Source organism: Culex quinquefasciatus, chromosome 2 (assembly GCF_015732765.1).
Source record: "Culex quinquefasciatus strain JHB chromosome 2, VPISU_Cqui_1.0_pri_paternal, whole genome shotgun sequence".
Lineage (NCBI taxonomy): Eukaryota > Metazoa > Arthropoda > Insecta > Diptera > Culicidae > Culex > Culex quinquefasciatus.
The window spans coordinates 48,824,227-48,843,866 of record NC_051862.1 but is presented as its reverse complement, the minus strand read 5'-3'; the positions used below and the strand labels follow the sequence as shown (position 1 = coordinate 48,843,866).

At 34.4% G+C, this 19,640-nt stretch overlaps 1 protein-coding gene across 7 annotated transcripts in view; it reads right to left on the bottom strand.

The window, feature by feature from the left end:
• Positions 1–19,640, bottom strand: part of LOC6046760 (transcription factor AP-2-epsilon) — a 287,781-nt gene that overhangs the window by 14,373 nt on the left and 253,768 nt on the right. For 6 of the 7 annotated variants that reach the window (XM_038252308.1, XM_038252306.1, XM_038252305.1 and 3 more), the window contains 3 exons: positions 9,232–9,465; positions 4,248–4,412; positions 1,949–2,156 (listed from right to left, as the gene is read on the bottom strand). In XM_038252308.1, coding sequence (XP_038108236.1) covers positions 1,949–2,156; positions 4,248–4,412; positions 9,232–9,465 — 607 coding nt within the window. Of the gene's footprint in view, positions 1–1,948; positions 2,157–4,247; positions 4,413–9,231; positions 9,466–14,927; positions 15,223–18,276; positions 18,622–19,640 lie in introns of those variants that run through there. The other variant, XM_038252307.1, reaches the window with a different exon arrangement.

The following is a 19,640-nucleotide window of genomic DNA, read 5'->3' as shown; positions in this document are numbered from 1 at the left end:
AAACCCTACTTAATGTACCACCCCCGGCCGAGTTAAAATGCGTAACCGGAAAAGAAGGTGTGCATGCCTGGCACGAACACTCAAAGCGTGTTCTAGCGTGCTGCTCGTACTGACTCAGAGCAAGGGTGAGATGTAGGTGTAAGGGCAGTGCGTGTTCGTCGGGAACCTAGTGCATAAGATCGGTCAAGGCCCGTTCTTACACTGAAAATTGCGAATTGCGAATTGCGAATTATCAGACTTTTCTAATTCTCGATATTTTTAAATTTAATGAGTTTCGGCGTTTTTGGATATTTAGATGATTTTTTTGTTATTAGATTTTCTAAATTTTAGGTTGTTACATTTTATGATTTATGGGTTACTTTTGTATTTTAGGTGTTTAAATTTTTAAACTTTTAGTTTATTACTTTTTAAGAATTTTAGGTTTTTTTTTCAAGATTTTTACTTCTTAAAATTTTTAGTCATTAATTTTTTTAGGTTACATGATTTTGGGAATTATAGATCGTTAGATTTTGAAATTTTCATAACTTTAGAAATTAAAATTTCATGATTATTAGATTCTTAGCTTTTCAATTTTTGTGTTTCTAGATCCTTAGATTTTAAGGATAGTTAAATTTTAAGGCTATGAAATTTTTAAGGATTTTTAGGAATTTAAGATTTCAATGTTTTCGATATTTTTTTCAGATTATTTTTGTTTTAATTATTAGTTTTTTAGAATTATAGCTTGTGGCATTTTTTTGATTTTTGAATCTTTATGATTTTTATATTTATTTGCTTTTTTTTATATTGAGATTTTTATTAAATTTTCAGAATTTTAGAGTTTTTTTTTGCAGATTTTTACATCTCTGGAGTTTTTTTTTTGAAAAGGTCCATATAACCAAATTTCCAGTTTTTGCTTTTTGGGTGTTTTTTGAACCGCCTTGAGTTAGGGGTATTGAAAAACACCTAAACAGAAAAAAACTGGAAATTTGGTTTATTGGATCTTTAAAAAAGCTCAAGATCTTTACATTTTAAGTTATTATTATTTTTTGGGTGTTTGATTTCAGGAATTTTAGATTGTTACATTTTAATTTTTGTATCTTGATTTTTTTCATAAATTTATTTTTAGTATTACAGATTTTTAAATTTTCAGATTTTTGTACTTGTAGATGATTCAATTTTCATTTATTTTAATTTTTGGTTATTAAAATTTTTGTGTATTCAAATTCTTGGTTATTTAAATTTTTAAGCTTTGTTTTATTTTTTAGTTATTTTAATTAGTTCAATAAATTTTACAAATTTTATATTAATATTTGAAGTTTTTAAGCTAGTTTTTTAGGTCAATAGATTTTAGGAATTTTAGATTTATTTTGTTTTCGACATTTGAATTTTTAAAGGTATAAGACCGATTCTCTGGCTCTTTTACAAAAACAAAACATCATGTTTCCATCGTTTTGGCTGTATTAGCACAATAAAGGAAGAAATCAATGGCTACAATTGTGTCAGCTTGATGTTTTTTTAACTTTTGCTTTCTACACATTATCACAAATTGAAAAACGTATCTTTTGCTCCTTGAAAACTGCACTCCCATTCAATGAGATTTTTAGACCTAAGATTTTTGTAAAGATGTTTAAATTCTTGGTTTTTCAGATATTAAAATTTTAAAACTCTAAGATTTTTAGAATTTCAGGCTTCCGAATGATTTTAATTTTTTTTATAGATTTTGGATATTTACTTCCTTTGATTTTCAGGTATTTAAAGTTTCAGGTAATTATTTTTAGATTTTGATAACTTGATTTTTTGTTTGGATTTTTTCATGTTCAAATTTGAAGTATATTACATTTTGGAAATTTCAGATTTTTAAGTTCATTTGTTTTTAGATTTTAAGATCTTAGATTTTTATTATTTCTTAACTTTCAGGTTCTTCCAAGTTTTTTTACCACTAAAAAAATCGTTCCCAAACTGTACTCACTTTTCAGCAGCGGCAGATCGCTCATGAAGCCCGCGTTCTCGTCTATCACCGGGTTCTGGCCGTCGTCCACCGCGCTCTGCAGCGCCTGGTGCAGCGACAGCGGGTCATGCTCGTGGGCGCCTAACCGAGTCGCGCCAGCCCCGCTGCCGATCGAGCCGCTGTAGTCGCTCCTCCGGTCCGAGTACGGGAAGCCGTGCGAGAGTTGCGTCTGTTGAGGAGGGGAAATGAGGGAAAATTAAGAAAAAGAACGAACAAGTTGTTTCAAAAAGATTTGGGGGAAGGAATTTGGCCGCGATCTAAAATAGTCAAATTATCCTTGGCTCGGGGAGAGAAAACAATTTCAACATTTGAGGATTTTTCTACAGTCGAGGGAAAAAACAACTCCCACGCGCGGAAAGTATGTGGAAAGTTTTCTTTCTCCAGCTCGGAGAGAAGAAGTTGGAAAATGGTGCCCGGGTCAGGGAGATGCTATGCGGAAGGGATCCGACATTCTTTCGTAATTTCTTAATCGTTCTGGCGGCACGCAGTACTTTTTGTGCGATGCTCTGATTAGTGCAAGATTTGTTTGAGAAGGTTAGACGAGATGCATAACTTTCGGCGTTTTCGAAATTGACATTTCAATTACGGACTTCAAGGTTCACTTCAGAATTGCGAGTTCAAGATTGAACTGAAGTGAAAAGTGGTTAGAGTGATGCAGTTTAACTGAGTTATCGAGTGTTTTAAAATTATATCAGGTAAGTACAGCTGTAAACTGTCAACCAATCTGTCAATACTCATAAGCATACCAACTTATAAGCTAACCTTCCCGAACCAACCTTGCTACTTGCGAATAATATTTGTAAGAAATGCAACAAAAAATCAATTTTAATAGCGCAAGTTATTTGCTTTCTAAATTCCTTCGTCTAATCAGATCAACCGTTTACATGACTTTATTATATCGAGCGGTTGGTTCGTGAAAGTCAGTTGCCCAGCTGGATTTTCCCGCAGTTCAGCAGCAGCTCTCGAATATATGTTTATGAATTTTGCCGTCATCGTTTATGATACGCAAAATTGTTGACATTCCCGTTCGGAGCTGCTGCAGAACCCCTCTCTCAACATTGAGGTTGTTTTTTTTTCTGCCGAGCTCGAGCAAAGTTTTGGCATGTTAGAGAGTCTGGAGTTTAGAGCGGAGGGGTTTTCTAAACTGGGAATATTTTGGCCAACAGGAAGAGGGTGGGTTGAGTTATGTGGATATCCCTCGTTTGGTTTCCGCTCGATTCCGGCTTCGGCAGGGATGTCGAAGGAACCGTCTTTGTTATCGTTATCTTTGGAATAGCTGGGATGATAAGACGTCGAGGAGCTGTGCTCTAAGAAGCTAGCTTAGAGATCGCTCGGAATAGTTGGGCTAGAAGTTTATTTTCTTACTGAATGTGGAGAGAAATACCTCCGTGTGGTTGCTCTTCGAACTCGGTTTAAATTCTTTCGAGAAGCTGTGCGAGTTTTGGAAAGCATGTTGAAATAGTTTCAGCTGATGCAAACGACCAAAACTGACGTTGCGTAAGGGTGAAATCTCAATCCACGGAAAAAGATAATTACTGCGTCTAATTTCACGAAACCTCGACTGTCTAAAATTGTGGGGTGTGGTGGGTCACATGGGCGTAACAAGGGCCACCTGCGAACGAAGGGTTCCCAAAAATTCCATCGCGATGACTTCGCCGCGTGACGCGTGACACGATCAAGATCTTGGTTCAACAACTAGCCACCAAGTCTGCGGCTATAACAAGCTCGACATGACTTTCGTATTTTTTTTAGTTTTGGTTGATTTAAAATGATGCACGGAAAGAGTTATTTAAACATTTGACAGTGGGAGATAATTTGAACGATCTTTAATTAAGTACCTCTATCTACTGTCAAAACAAAACTATCAAAGTATTTTTTTTCCGTGTACCCGACTTTATAGGGTCACGTGTTTCTTTCGACCTGTGTGTCAGCACGTCTCTATTTAATGGATGAAGGCAATCTTCAAGCTTTAGAGCATCCGTGTACCAGCTTGTAGATCCAAAAAAAAACACGGATTACCCGAATTAATTAACAAAAAATGCTCGTGTGATCTCGTGTCATCGATTTGACCACCCCTCCGTCGTCATTTCGACCAACATATCTCAACTTTATGACCACTTGAAGGTGTTTGGGACATTGCGGATCTTTTTTTTACGAGTCGCGAATGTTGGTGCGATTGAAAGTGAGCGATAAAAGAAACTTCCCAAAGTGATTACTGCTTTTTTTTCGGCGATTCGAATTCATTCAAGCGTACACTTACCACGTGCTGCTGGAGTTCGGAATCTCGGTGTGACCGGTGCAGGCCGAGCTGTTCCTGGGAGGGGCGCAGACCGGCCAGCTGGTTGTAGTGATGCAGGGGTGCGTGGTGGAGCGAGGATAGCGGCTGCCCGTACGGGTCCGTGCTAAGGTAGTCCAGACCGTGGTTCTGTGGAGGTTGGGAGAAGGAGTTTGAATTTTGTTAAAAAAAGCCGATTTTTGATAAAAACGATGATTTGTCGTCAAGATTTCAACGTTTTTTCTAAGATAAATGAAAGTGACTTAAAATTTGGTCACTTATTTCTCAAATTTTTGCTTAAAAAAATCAAAATGCATACATTTTTATCGATCAATGAGGTAATTACAAACATTTTCAGGAGGTGGAGTGCGGTAAAAACAATTTAACATTCCAGTTTTATTTTCACAATTTTTTAAAGAAAGTTTTCAAAACATGATTAAAATGTTCCTAGTTTCAACAAATTTTAGAACATTTAGGTTACACTAATTTGCACGTTTCGTTTTTAAATATCTTGATTTGATTGAAAAATAAAGTTCATCTGTTTACCATTAATATTTTTCCTTTTTTTTGTCAAACTTGAAAAAAAAAAACAGTTTTTTGGCCTCGATTTTATTTTTTGCAAAGTCTTCAATGAGGGGAAAAAACAAAAAAAAAAAATCACTGTGATAAAACATGCTTTTTAAATGTTTTGAAACAAAAAAAAGTTTTTGTCGTTTAGCTCTGGCTGAGTTCGAGTGAAGTGGAGGATAAAATGGTAAAGCAATAAAATGCAATGATTAACAAATATCGAAAGATTTTAACAATATGAAAAAACATGACACATATTCTTCATAATATTCTAGGTAATGGTTAGCTATCAAAAAATGTCAACAAATGTCTCAATAAAAAATAAAAACTTCATCTTACCAGAATAATTTAATCATAAGGTTTAACTGTCTAATTTAATTTCCTACCTCTTAATTTTTGTTTTTTTTTTATAAAGAAAAAGAAATGTGAATTTTTTGCTGCTCTAAAACGCAGTTTTTTTTAATTCAGGATAACAAACCTTTTTTGTAATGCAGTGAATAATATAAAATAACATGGAATGTTTGTTATTTTGATAAAATTCGGGTTTATAGGATTAAACAGACCAGATGAATTCTTTTTCAAAATATTTTTCGATAAGATTAGGTATAATTTGAAAGATTCCTATTTATGTAAGAAATTCAATAGTGTCAATCTTTTTTGAAAGTATTTTTAAAGACTTTTGAGCATTTGTCTATTTGTAAACAAAAAGTTCATCCTGGTTATTCGTAATGTAAATATTCACAATCATGCCAGCTTACATGCCATTTTACTATGCAGTTTGTAAAATTATTGGATTTAATATTTGCAATTGCTAAATGCATAATGATATTTGCTAATGGAATAAAAACATTTGCCATTAAAATAATGTTTAGTAACATTGGTTTTCTGCCAAAACGATTTTTTCAGTATAGAGTAGTTCTCTAGATTTTCACAAATTATCTCGCAATTTTTAAATTTGAATTTTTAAAATTTGGATAAAATTTATCCATACATTCCCTTTGTCAAAAAAGCAATTTCGTATCATTAGTTTTTTCCATTCAAGTCTCCATACAATTTTGCTGACAGGTCATACGTAACGTAATTCATGAATCTGTATTTTGAGATGGGATTTCCTGATCGATTTGGGGTCTTCAGCAAAGTTGGAGACTTTAAAATAATAATAATAAACGGTATGCGAAAGAGCGGGGTTCGATTCCCCGGCGCGCCAGATGTGCGGTAGCTTTTTCCTCGCACTGTTCATTTCTGTACTCATTCGGCTTGAAGAATTAGCATGATAAATTAATAATAAAAAAATAGTTACATTCTTAAGACAATATCCATTTTTTCATCAACTTTTTTTTTACTGAAAGTGGGATTCCCAAAATACACTTTTTTTATTTTCGAAATTTGTTGATATGTTTTAAAGGACTCAAAAAGACTTGTTTTGAGCCATAGTGCATGATGCATAATGGTGCAAAATCTGCTTCAAGAGGTATACATTTTTGAAAAAATATCAAAAAGCCGAAAAAAAAGTTTTTTAAAGCTAAATCCGTTTGCAATCGAAAAATACTGATCCGATTTTTGACAAAAAGCACTTTTAGGCTAAAATTTGCGGATTTGCGGAAACGATTTTATTTTTCAAATACTTGATGAAGGATAGCCATCCCTGATAACATTATTTTGTAAAGCTGAGAACATTTTGTACAATTTTCTCTCTAAGTTTGAAATTTGGACAATAAGTTTCTGATATGAAGCATCACAAATGATTCAAATCGAAGGATATGAGTTTTTTTAAGTGTCACCTAATTTGCCTGTCTGTAATTTTCAACAGATCTCGGAAACTATTGGTTTGATTTTCAATGTTAAAAATTAATCTTTTGTGAATTTTATGATCTTTTCTATAAAAATAATTTTAAAAGTTGGTCTAAAATAAGAAAAGAGGAAAATTATCTATTTGTAGACCTCTTCAAAAGCTATACTTGATTTTTAAATTTTGAATTTTGGTTGAATTGAAAAGATCAGAAAATTTCTCAAAAGTTTCATTTTTTAACATTAGCATGGAATCGATAGTTCCCGAGATATCGTCAGTTGAAAATTACAGTATAACTAGGGGACTCATAAACTAAGTATCTCATTTTCAAAGTCTCAGAGAGAAAATTATACGGCATTTTCTCAGTTTTTCATAAAATATTTTTTTAAGGATGTAAATACAAAAATAAACCAAAAAAATATCACCAAAAGTAGGTATAACTTGATTGCGGTATGTACATTTTATCAATAAAATTTAAAGTGCCTCAAGAAAAGTTGTCCGGTTTTTCGACATTTATAAAAAACATTTATTTTTCAAAAAAAAATCATGTCTCCGGAACCAGATTTTGCACCGTTGAGCAGTTCTCTAGGATTTCGGTCATTCGATTTTTTTTTGTATTTTTTAATCCGACTGAAATTTTTTGGTGCCTTCGGTATGCCCAAAGAAGCCATTTTGCATCATTAGTTTGTCCATATAATTTTCCATACAAATTTGGCAGCTGTCCATACAAAAATGATGTATGAAAATTCAAAAATCTGTATCTTTTGAAGGAATTTTTTGATCTAACATTTTAAAAGAGTGTAATATTGAATGTTTGGCCTTTTTGAAATGTTAGTCTTGATTTGAAAATTTTGAAAATATTGTTTTCGAAAAGATCGGAAAATTTCACAAATGTTTCATAACTTTGACATTGAAAATCGGACCATTAGTTGCTGAGATATCGACATTGAAAAGTGGTGGGCTGTTTGGGTGAGACTTAGAAAACATCAATTTTCCTGTTTTTAAACCTTTGCATTGCAATATCTCAGCAACTAAAGGTCGTATCAACAAAGTCCGAAGAAGCAACATATAGAGAATTCTCTCAGCTTTTCAAAAATATTTTTTTCAAAAGTGGGCAAACATGTACACTAACTTAAAAAAATGAAAAACTGTGACTTTTTGAAATAAGTTACATGAAAATGGCTATAACTTGAAAACGGTGCACTTTATCAAAATTTCACTAAAGTACTTTTTGATTGCAAATTCGATTTTACATCGAAAAATGAAGTTAAAAAAAAATTTGCGACCGAAATTTCGATTTTTTGAAAAAATCAGTATTGATTAAAAAATTCATAACTCGGTCAATGATTTTTTGCACAACTTGGAAATTTCTGAAAAGTTGGCATTTTCTGTCCTCTAAAACATATAAAAAAATAAAAAAATTAAAAATAGTGTTTTTTTGCAAATCAAGTTTTAGTGATAAAAAGTTAAATAAAAAAAATCACCAAATTTTTTGACCGTGTATCATTTTTTTCCAGTGTAGTCCGTATCCATACCTACAACTTTGCCGAAGACACCAAATCCATCAAAAAATTTCTTCAAAGGATACAGATTTTTGAATTTTCATACATCATTTTTGTATGGACAGCTTCCAAATTTGTATGGAAAATTATATGGACAAACTAATGATGCAAAATGGCTTCTTTGGGCATACCGAAGGCACCAAAAAAGTTTCAGTCGGATAAAAAAATACAAAAATTATAATTGAAGAAAAAAGACCGATTTCGTAGAGAATTGCTCCGTTATGAACAATGGCTCAAAAGATGTGTTTTTTAAGGTTCCATAAAAATATCAGAAAATTTCAAAAAGCATAGTTTTTGGAAATTGAACGTTTAGTGATTGAAAGTAAAATAAAAATACTAGAATTTTTTCCGTTTACCAGTTGTCTAAAATAATATGTACTACAATTCTTATTATGGGTAATTCCAGGTATTCCAAATAAATTGAGGTAATTTTCTTCAAATTTTTCAACCTTACAACATTAAACATCAAACATCGAAGCTTAAATCAATCGTTTGGAAATTTTTTCATATCAGATCAGATTTTTGATAAAATAAAAATGTTTTTTTTTTATGTTTTAAATTTTTGAAATTCCATTGTTAAAAGCGACGATAGCACGACAACGTTGATTTGACAGTTTACCAAATTCGCAAACAAAGCCAAACGGAAGCGTTCTTTTATTACGTAACGCAGTGGAGGGAGGGGGTCCAGCCGCCTTGTTACGCTCCATAATTTTTTATTGATTTGTATGGACATTTTGTCAAGAGGGAGGGGGGGGGGGGGGTGGGAGGTTGTCTAAAAATCATTTTTTTTGCGTTATGTAATAAAAGAACGCTCCCAATGTATGCAGGCTGACGAATAAAGCAGTCCAACTTCCAAACTGTAAAAAATATTGTTCGTTTGTTTGTCGTAGTCTAATAACTTCTTAAGGTGTTATTTTTTGTTGTCGAAAAAAAAATAAAGCCTCCAAGCTAAAAAAAAAAAAAAATAAAATACATGTTTACCTTATATTTTCGAAATTAGTTAATTAATTAATAAATCTAAATTAATTACCCAAGTCCAACTTTGGCTTACCTGTTGCTGGGGCGGGCTCTGCGTGGTGTGGTGAAAGGGTGGCGGAAAGTACGGCGGCTGAAAATCGGACTGTAGCGTCTGGTGGTGCATGGTGGGCCCCGGGCCGTGCGATCCGCCGTGGCTCGCTCCGTGCCCGCTCGTGGGTCCGTTCCGTCCCGTGTGGCCCCCGGAGTGTGTGGTATATGCCGGACTGCCACCTGACAGCCCGATGCCCCCGTGACTAGTGAGCCGCTCCTGGAAGAAGGAACCAATCAGAGAGAGAGAGAGAGGAGAAAAGAAAGCCAGAAATTAGTGCGGGGTGTCCGAGGGTTACAATTTATCAATCAAAATATATAGTTTCGGATGATGACATGTGCTTTTATTTTTTGCTGCGGCTGCCTTCTACCAGCTAGAGCTAGATTTGATGGAGCTAATATTATTTTTTGTGCTTCTTCTGCTGCTGACGAATGGCCATTTCTGGAGGGTTGCTCCCACCCGCTTCCCCCTCTTTTTACCCAGTGATCATTTTGATTGACTTGGCGAACTGGATGTTGGCCGACGAGGCGCAAAAAAGGCTAATAAAGTTTTATTGCATGAGCCTTGCCGCTCAGTGGAGAAATGGAAGCGTGTGAGAATTGGGAGTGGATTTTGAAGGAGTGTTTTTAGGATCAAGATAAGTTTTTTTTTGTGTGAGGGGAAAACACACATGCACACACCGTGTACACAACTTTTCTCTTTTGTTGGCCAATAAATCATTGGCGGATTGGCATAGATCAAAGAATTAAAATGCATTTTTTTGTGGATTTTTTATCTATTCCAATCAGGCCAGTGCAAATTTTATTTCGAGATTTTGTTCCCTCCTCTTTCATAATTTCTCCCAAAAATCAGGATACAGAAAAATATTTTTTAAACCATGAATTCGAACAACAATGAAAACGATCGTGTAACCATTTACTTCTTAGACCATTCACCTTCCCGAAAACCATCCAAATCTATGCGAAACTTACTTGAGGATAGCATGGAGATTTTCCCTTATTCTTTTAAAAACTTGGACTTGTATCGCATAAACACGACAAAATCCTGTTTTCAATCCCTTAAAATCACCGTCTTTAAGCAATGCGAAGCGACTTCGGTAAAGTTGTAGCTCGGAAAACACTCTTTAAATAGCATCTGTCAGTAACTAAAAGGTCACTAAAAGGCTTAAGTTTCGATCAAATTATCTAGATATTTTTTTGAATTTCTATGTTTGAGCTCTCAGAATCCATTCCAGAATCCTCAGCCAAAATATAACATTAAAACACCTCTCTTTTTAATTAAAAATTACAACACATTCGAAACGCATTCCCTGAAGACCCTCGAAAATTGCCCCAAAACACCTCCGGAAGTGAGTGGTCTTTCATGGTTTTCGCGTCAAAAAGGTGACACCAACAGCCAATTTAAAAAAACCCCTATCAAATTATCAAGAAAAGTCTCCACTTTTACGACAACAGAAAACCGATGATCACCGCTGTGACTTCCCTTCCGCACAACCGATTTCGCATCTAAAAGAGTGTTTCCATAGAAAATAAAGTGAAAAGTGACCGCAAAATTGATCATAAAACGGCGCACGCCCTTCCTGTCTGGCCGAGAGCTTTCAATCCGATTCCAGATCGCTCAAAAGATCGCGCATCAACGCGTAAGCACACGCGCTGAAAGAAAGTGAGACATTTCCTCCGAGAAAACATTGCAGAAGACTGCAAAGCGATCCGGGCGTGCCTAATAAAATCGCGCTCGCGATTAGCGCAGCGTTAAATCTTTCGCGGAGAACTTTTATGACCCATTCGAATTTAAGAAAAAAAAAAAAAGTTGTGTGAAATAATTTATTCACGCATTCGTCAGCTAGCGATCGAGCGAGAGTGATGACTTTGATGGTTCTGGGTTTATTGTTATTGCCTCGTTTTTTTGTTGGACGACCCGCCAAGATCGATCTATTTGAGGTCTCAAGCTTTTCGAGACCACTTGACTGACCGGGAACAGAGGGAGAGGGGGAAGTCCGAAGAAAGCGAAACAAATGTTGGCCCCACGCCACCCCTACAGACGTTGAAAAGTGCGATTTGCGATAAATTGGATCAGGATTTTTTTTTTCTGGAAGGTGAAGAGAAATTGGGTCAGCCTGCAAGAGTCTCCAAGAAGTGGATTGATGATCAAAGACGAATTAATATTTAATTTCGTTTCGCTTTCCACGGTAGCTTTCAATGAGCACAAAGGGGTTTATTGATTTCTGGTGAATCGGGCAAAGATTAAGGAAGAGTCCGAAAAAAGGCTTTTCTTGGGAGTTGAGTTTTGAGCATCTTTTCTGAGTGTACATGAAAAAGAGATTTTTTGTTTGAGTCTTAAAACCAAATGGACTAAATGTTCAAATATGTTAATTTATATGAGAATCCTGTAATTTTATATATATTTTTTGAAATAGGGTTTTGGTATGCCTTGTTTTAAAGTAGAGTTATGTTTAAATTTGCATATTTTTTTAACTTTTACGCTAATTGTTTCATTTAGTAGACTAAATTTGTGAGATTTTTTGTTATTAAAGAGGTCCATGCCCAAAACAGAAAAAAAAGAAAACATTACTGTCCGTAAAGGAAAATTCGACTTTATATGAAAATTTCGTGTTCAACTTTACATGCTCAAAATTGAAATATTTTTTCTGTATACTGATTATTTAATTCCAAATTCATCAGTAGTTTTTTTTCAATACGGAAAGGCTGGCTAAGATAAATTTAACAATCAAAAGGATGATTTTCGTCACTCCTTAAAAGTTTAGAAGGTTAGCATTTTTCTTAAACTACTCTAAAGTTATTTAGAATTTTTAAATCCAAGATGGCGGCCAAAATGGCGATTATGAAATATTAAAAAAAATCATTTTTCATTTTTACATGCCATCCACCGTTCAAATTGGATTAAAATGGGGTCGCAGAACTGGAATTTGATGTTTAAAGAAAGAAAATAAATTTTTGATTCGATTATTCGAAGTCCCATACAAACATTCGGATAATCGAGGCTTCGGATAATCAAGTTTATACTGTAATTTATGGTTTGCATTTTTTTCGAGACTTTTTATTTTATTATTTATTTTTATTTCTATGAGGCTTTGTCCATGCGAAAAAATCCCGATATTTTAATTCACTTTTCAACACTTAAAGTTATACTCCTAAATTGTTTTGTTTTATTTTCGAATCTTTTTTATATGTTTTGGTATAGAAACGATTTTGAAAATCGAATCAATAGTTTTCGAGATATCGCCACATGAAAAATGAAGGCTAAGTGACACTTCAGCGAAAAAAAAAAAAACCAATCACTAAATTTTAACTTTAAGAGGCATATCAACAGCTGTCTGATAAAAAAGTCCAAAAATGAAAATTGTAGGAAATTTTCTCAGATTTTAGAAGCTTCTTTGCAGATGTGCAATTTCTTTCATGAAGTTTTTTTTTATAAAAAAAAACTTGAACTTGAAATAATTTGTTTTAATTTTTTTTATAGAAAAAAGCTTAGTTATTTTTGATTGCAATTTTAACTTTGCATCAGAGCAATTCTTTACAAAATCGGGTGAGCTTGACCATTTTTTAATTTGGCTAAAATTTTGTATTGGCCTTTTCTATGACCAGAAAAGCCATTTCAATATTGGCAGCTATTCTTAGAAATGTGATACATAAATGCGCGAAAGTCGCTTAATATAAAAAGAAAAAGCATAGTTGTAATTTTTTTTTCGGTTGGTACACATATTTATTTTTATTTTTTTTTTATCTTTTTAATTTTTGTCCTGAAAAATCAAAGGCAAATATTTTTTTTAAACTTTAAGAAGTCAATGAAAATTCAATTAAAAGCTCAGCTCAGCTTTTTGAAATTAATTTGAAAGCATTTCCCTGCGTTTGGAATCATTTTTAACATGTTTGGTATTATTCAAAAATCTCTTGAATTTTTGAAAATTTTCGTACAATACAGTCAAATTTTACATTTTTTTCAAACCAGTGACAACTGAACTAGTGTTAAATGCACTTTAATACAAATTTCTCATTCAAATGGTGAGACTATTGCTTGTTGTTTTTTTGAAAGCCATCCCCCCTTGGTCCAGGCCAGAGGCGCTATTTGCTCATTTAAAAAAAAAAATATTTGCGTCGACCATTTTCTAATGTCAATATTTCAGCAGCAAAAGATCAAATTTACAATGTTTAACACTTGAATTACGTGAACACGTGAAATTTTATTATCTTTTCGATTTTTTTTGAAAATTTGGAATCAAGAGTAATACTTTAAATGGGCGTATAATGGGATATTTAATTTCAAAATCAAAATATTTTTTTCGAAAAGATCGTGAAATTTCACATTTTTTTATTTTTCAGCAATAGAAATTGGACCAATAGTTGCTGAGATATTGGCATTAGAAAATGTAAGAATGTTTGGATGACATTTAAAAAAAAAACAATTTTGTTTTTCTTTAATTCGCTGCATTTCAGCAACCAGACGTCCAATTTTCAATGTAGGCTCTTATTGGAAATTTTATGAACTTTCCGAAAAAAATATTTTCAGAATATTCAAAAAACGGGATTTTGTATGCTAAACGTAAACATGGGGTAATTAGATAATGAAAACGGTGCCTTTTATCAAAATAATCTGTAAAATACCTTTCGATTGCAAATTTGATTTACTTTAAAAACTTAAGTCAAATAAATGTTTGACTAATATTTCTATTAAAAAAGCAAAACAAGGCTACTTAAAAAAATGAAATGGAAATTTGGGATATTGATTTTTTGTGAAAAAAGTTTAATTTAAAGTCGGCAATTTTTCCAGTATATTTTTTTTTTCTGAATAGTCCTAATAAATACAACTATGCCGAAGACACGAAATCGATCCGAAAATTCCTTTTCATACCATTTTTGTTTGGACAGCTTGCTGTGGCCTCTTTGGTCATAGAGAAGAACCACACAAAGTTTGAATTAAAAAAAAATATAAATAAAATCCATTTCCGGTTTTGGTGGAGAATTGCTTCATCATATAAAGAATTTGTAATGTTAGATATTTTTCAAAAAACTTTTTTTTTCAAATAATCTAATCTAATAGTCCCACAAAAAATTGTTTTTAAATTATGAAAAAAAAAACTTCGTTTTGGGAAAAAACAACAAATTTATTTTTCATAAACCTTTTTTTCTGCAAAATCGTAAAAGTTACTTTAAAATTTTCCGATGCCATCAAATCGATCAGAAAATCCCTTCTCAAGGTACTTATCAAAATAAAAATAAAAAAACAAATTGGTTCCTGAAAATTAAAGAAATATTGTCAACAGTGGTTAATCGAGACTAGGTTACTGAACAGTGACAGTAGTTTTTAGAGTACTTGAAAGCTTGAAATTTGGAAATTGATTTTCACATTTTGTTGCTTTAGATTGCTATGGAAATTAGAATTATTAACTGATCATGGTTTAAATTGCAGTTCCAATTAGCCCCAGCTGACGGCACATAGATAAATGCATCTGATGATAATTGACATTAAAAATTGTGGGCAAAGCTGTAATAGTAAACATGCTTGTATATTAAAAAGAATACATTTTGTCTAGCTATTTAAAAACTAAATAAATCTGGAATTAAAAAAATATTGAAAAAAGCTACCAAATCCGACTTTTATTGTGGGACAAAATCAGCCTCACTGCACTTCGCCGTCGGCAAGATCCAACGAATCAACTATACCTGCACTTCGATAACGGATGACATGTCCACGTATGCCAACGCCATGCTGATATTTGTCGCAGGTTCTTCGTTTTTTCTTCTCAAAAAATCGCGGTCAACACGCGCTTCAGAGACCACTTTTTGCTGTTTTTCACCTTTTTTACCGGAGGTCGTTACGTCGTTAATTTCAAATCACAACACCATCAATTTTGCGCGCTGCTGTCAACACCGCCGTTTGTTTTATAATATTTGGACATATTTTGTTTTTGCTGTAGCTTGCTGGTGAACGCGCAAAATTACGCGGATGACTCGGGACCTGAACGAAGATATTACAATCAATTAGCACTGAGTTTTTGCTGCATGCCGCGCTAAACCTTAAGGCGACTGTTGCTTGGGACCAAATCAACTTCGCTTTTTTTCGTGGCTGTCAACGCGGAGGAGGTTGGGTTGATGATGATGAAGATGTTACGGCAGTTAAGGTGATTTCCAGACGAGAGATGTGCATCTCGAGTGGTGGGAGGCTTGACGAGATGAAAGAGGCTCTCTTTTTTTGTGACAAGTTCAAACCGTCCGAAAGCCCATGTTGGTGAAGGAGGAAAAAGTGGGTATAAAAGTTTTTTTTTTCTATATTGTGGTGGTCGTGGGAAAATTTGGCGCTTATCGCGATGGCGCCTGGTCGGGTTTAAGCTTTTGAGGGCTGGTGATGAGAAAATGTGCATCACAGACGCGAGGGAGGTAAATTGTGGCGATTAGTGAGGTGGTTTGACTGGGTGGTTGTTTTGTCTGGATTGCACATGCGATGAAGATTTGATGGACTTTTGACCATCTTCTGCGAAGAAATTTGTTCGCGATTGCATCGCAAGAAAATGGAATCGTGATTCAATGTTGGCAATAATTGAGTTGTTTAGTAATCGACTATCTATTTGAGAGAAATTTAAAGGAAACTGTAGAAGATTATTGAGTAGGTATACAATTCGTCAAACTCTTTGAATTTCTACTAACTACTAAGTCATATGATTCACCAATTTGCACACAGTTAAAAAAAGTTCAAATTTGGAAGGTGTTATTTTGGAGGGTTGAATACTACTTCTTTTTTTTATGTTATTTTTACTCAATTCAGACCGAAAAAGTTACATTACACCAGAAAAGTGGTAAAATTACACATTCCCAGATGTAATATTATCATGATTTTTTTTACTGTGTAGTTGAGATAGGCATTTGAAATCAAAAAGATGTAAAAAGAGAACTCGATTTAATGGCTCAATAGAAAATCCAGAATATAATGCTCATATATTCTAAGTCTTCTGCTATTAACATTTAATAAGGTAAAGAAAATCTTGTAAATCAAATAAAACAAAGTATTTTTTACCCAGTCGATTTTACTGTGTAACTGTAGAAAAACAAAGCTTGGGATATGAAATAAAAAAAAAAAAAAAATCATGGTAATATTATATCTGGGAAGGGGTAAATCCTTTACATCAGAAAAAATATGTAATTTTACCTCCGATAATGTGTAATTTTACATCTGAAAATTTGTAATTTTATCACTCTTCTGTTATAATGCCAGTTTTTCAGTTTAAATAGAGGTAAAATTACATCATAAAAGAGGTAATATTCAACCTTCCGAAATTACACCTTACAAATTTACCCAAATTTTTACTGTGTCGTGTTCAAAGTGAATCGAGATGTACAAAGAAAAAAGTTCCATAATAAATTGTTTACGAAAAGGTTTCTTGACAGATAGTGTAAATTTAAATGCAAGTTGCATGGACATTTATAGGGGCCATCCATAAGCCACGTGAACACTTTAGGTGGTGGGGGAGGGGGGAGGGGGGGTAATGGTGATTGTCCACGCTCCACACAAAAAAATCTTGGTAATATTACATCTTTTATGTTAGAAAAAATATGTAACTTTACTCCGAAATGTCCGAAATAAAAATATTTTTAACGCTTTTCTGGTGTAATGTCATCTTTTCAGTCTAAATTGAGGTAAAATAACATCATTAAAGAGGTAATATTAAACTTTCAAATTTGACATCTACTCTTACAATTTTTTTTGCTGTGCATTTCATTTGATTCATTTGATTTAATATTCCATAAAATGGAACATTTTATATTCTTTGTAGTTTCCAAATTTAGTGAACTACACAGTAAAAAATTGTGTAAATTTTGAATGTGTAATTTTGGAAGCCCTCTTTTATGATGTAATTTTACCTCAATTTAGACTGAAAAAGTGACATTACAGCAGAAAACTGGTAAAATTACACATTTTCAGAAGTAATATTACACATTTTTTCTGACATAAAAGATGTTCCATGATGTACCATGATTACCATGATTTTTTTCTGTATACATTACAAATCATTTTGGTCTTAAATACACTCATTTTGGCATGATTTTCTCTATAAAAATAGTGTTCGGTTCAAAAATGTTTAAGAATGTGTTTAAACAATTGAGCTATTGTTAGTTGTTTTTATGCTACAAAAACTTTGTCAGAAATCGAATATGATCCATTTGATGTAGGGGAAATATACACATTTTAATCACACTAAGCCGTCCCACCAATTCTCATCACTTATGCCGTTTTTTGCTATTAAATCAACATTTTAGATGTATCAACATTGGAGAACTTTGGAACAGCCAAAAACACTTCATGAAAGCTGTAATTCATTATCAAAGTGCTGATAGGCCGATAATAGATAGAAATAGGCTGAGAAAGGGTATAGTTCCCCTTTATAAATGTTTTTTAAATTGAGGAATTTTTGAAATTCCGGTGCAACTTTTTTTAAACCCATTATTCATAAAAACATTTTTTAAAGAACATGACCATCACCAAAAACTCATCATTTTCCCTATGGAATCTATGGGACTGCAGACTGAATTTAATGGCATCAAACCCCTGCCACAATCGGTTTAGTCTCCTCAGCTTAACACTCCAAAAATAGCTCTCTAAACCTTCTAATGATTCACTTCCTTCCGAGCAAGTCCCAAACTCCCAAGCCCACTGCACCGATAACACCACCAGGTATAACCAATTCTACACGCCACATCATCTCGCCACACCACCTGCTGCCACAACGGTCACAACCCAAAGGCCCGACCCGACCAAAACGGCGGAGAGCCGCATTCCAGCGAGTCGGCTAATCGCACGTGCAACCAGTGCCAAACAGTAGCAAAACGCAATTGCCGGCACTTAAACTGCCGCACAAAATCAGTAATATCTGGTCAAGCCGAGAATCGTATCCATTTCACTTTTGCAGGAGGTCCCCTCGGCAGCAACAGTCGCCTTCCGATTTCGAGGCCTCCGAGTCGTTTGGACAATTTTCCGCCAAATCTTCGGGGCCTGGCCCGGCTCAAATTCGATAATCACTTCTCAAACGGTCGCTATTATTTATCAATTATCCGCAATCATTTCGGGGAGCTTCTCGTGTTCCGCGCACGCACTCTCTCGCCACGAACTGGCCACACTGCAATTTGCTTGCAACACCGATGTCGGGGAGGTCCCTAAGCGAAGGGTCCGCACCTGTTTGGACCGCACAATTGTCGTGAAATCGTGCGGTTCGTCGCGACCCGCACCGCACAAGTCTCCCACGAACGCGCGCGCGATCACGATCACTTGCGACTTGACGACTTGTCGACTAGTACACGGAGCCCTAATCTGAATATAATTCGCGGCGCGCTCTAATCAATCATAGCGGCTGAAGTTTCTAGCGCAAACTGAGCATAAAATCGGTAGCGACGGACGGGATCAGGGCACAACACAACACAACACACACAACTCCTCCTTTCTCGGCTCTCTTTCTCCCGGAGTTTGCTTCTCGCGCGAAAACATTACCAACACAACGCGATGACGATGCCATAGAACAAGTTTGCGCGCTCTCTTCATAAGTCGTCCTCGGGATGAGGTTGTTTTTTTTAATGTTGAATCTTGCCACAGGAGAAATATGACCTCCCAAACATAGCTGGAGGGAGTAGGACACAAACTTTTCGCAAAAGGAGAGAAAGAGAGAGAGAGGGTCGAAGAAATGAGCTGGATTTGTTGTTGGGACCCGCGCGCCATTCATCTCCATTATGATGGGATGACACACACGCACGCACACACCTGGTTTATTCATGAAGACACTCACTGTTGATCATATAAAAAAGATTCTGGTGTGACACATCGCAGCCGAGAAGTGATGCTGGGCGAAACTGAAACCGATAAGTGGTGTGTAGGATGTGGAAGTTGATTCAAGAGTGTACAAAAAAAAAACAGTTAAAAAGAGAGAAGAAGAGATAATAATGTTGGAAAAGGAGCGCGTCCCGGTCATTGGCGCTTAAATTATGGTGATGAGACTTGATACTCGGCGCTACGGGTTGAGGACACAATGATATCAAAAGGATAGGTGGGACGGTGTTGCCAGATTGAATATTTGGGCTCGATTTGGCATTTACGAATAATTATTATATTTTTTATAGAACAGCTTTCAAGATACGAAATAATTTCAGATATTGAAACTTAAAAGTAGCGAATTTCAAAAAAACATGTTATTACAAGAAATTAAGATTTTGGAAGTTTATGTTTACAAAATGTCATGATTTTTTACTAATATACGGTAAAGAATTACAGAATAAATTCATATTGTATTTGGCATTACCATTTTTCTCTAGATAGCTAAAGTTTTTTAAGGAATTAATATAGTTTTCAAAAAATCATTTTAGTTCCTTTCGAAAAAATTACATAAAAAATATTTG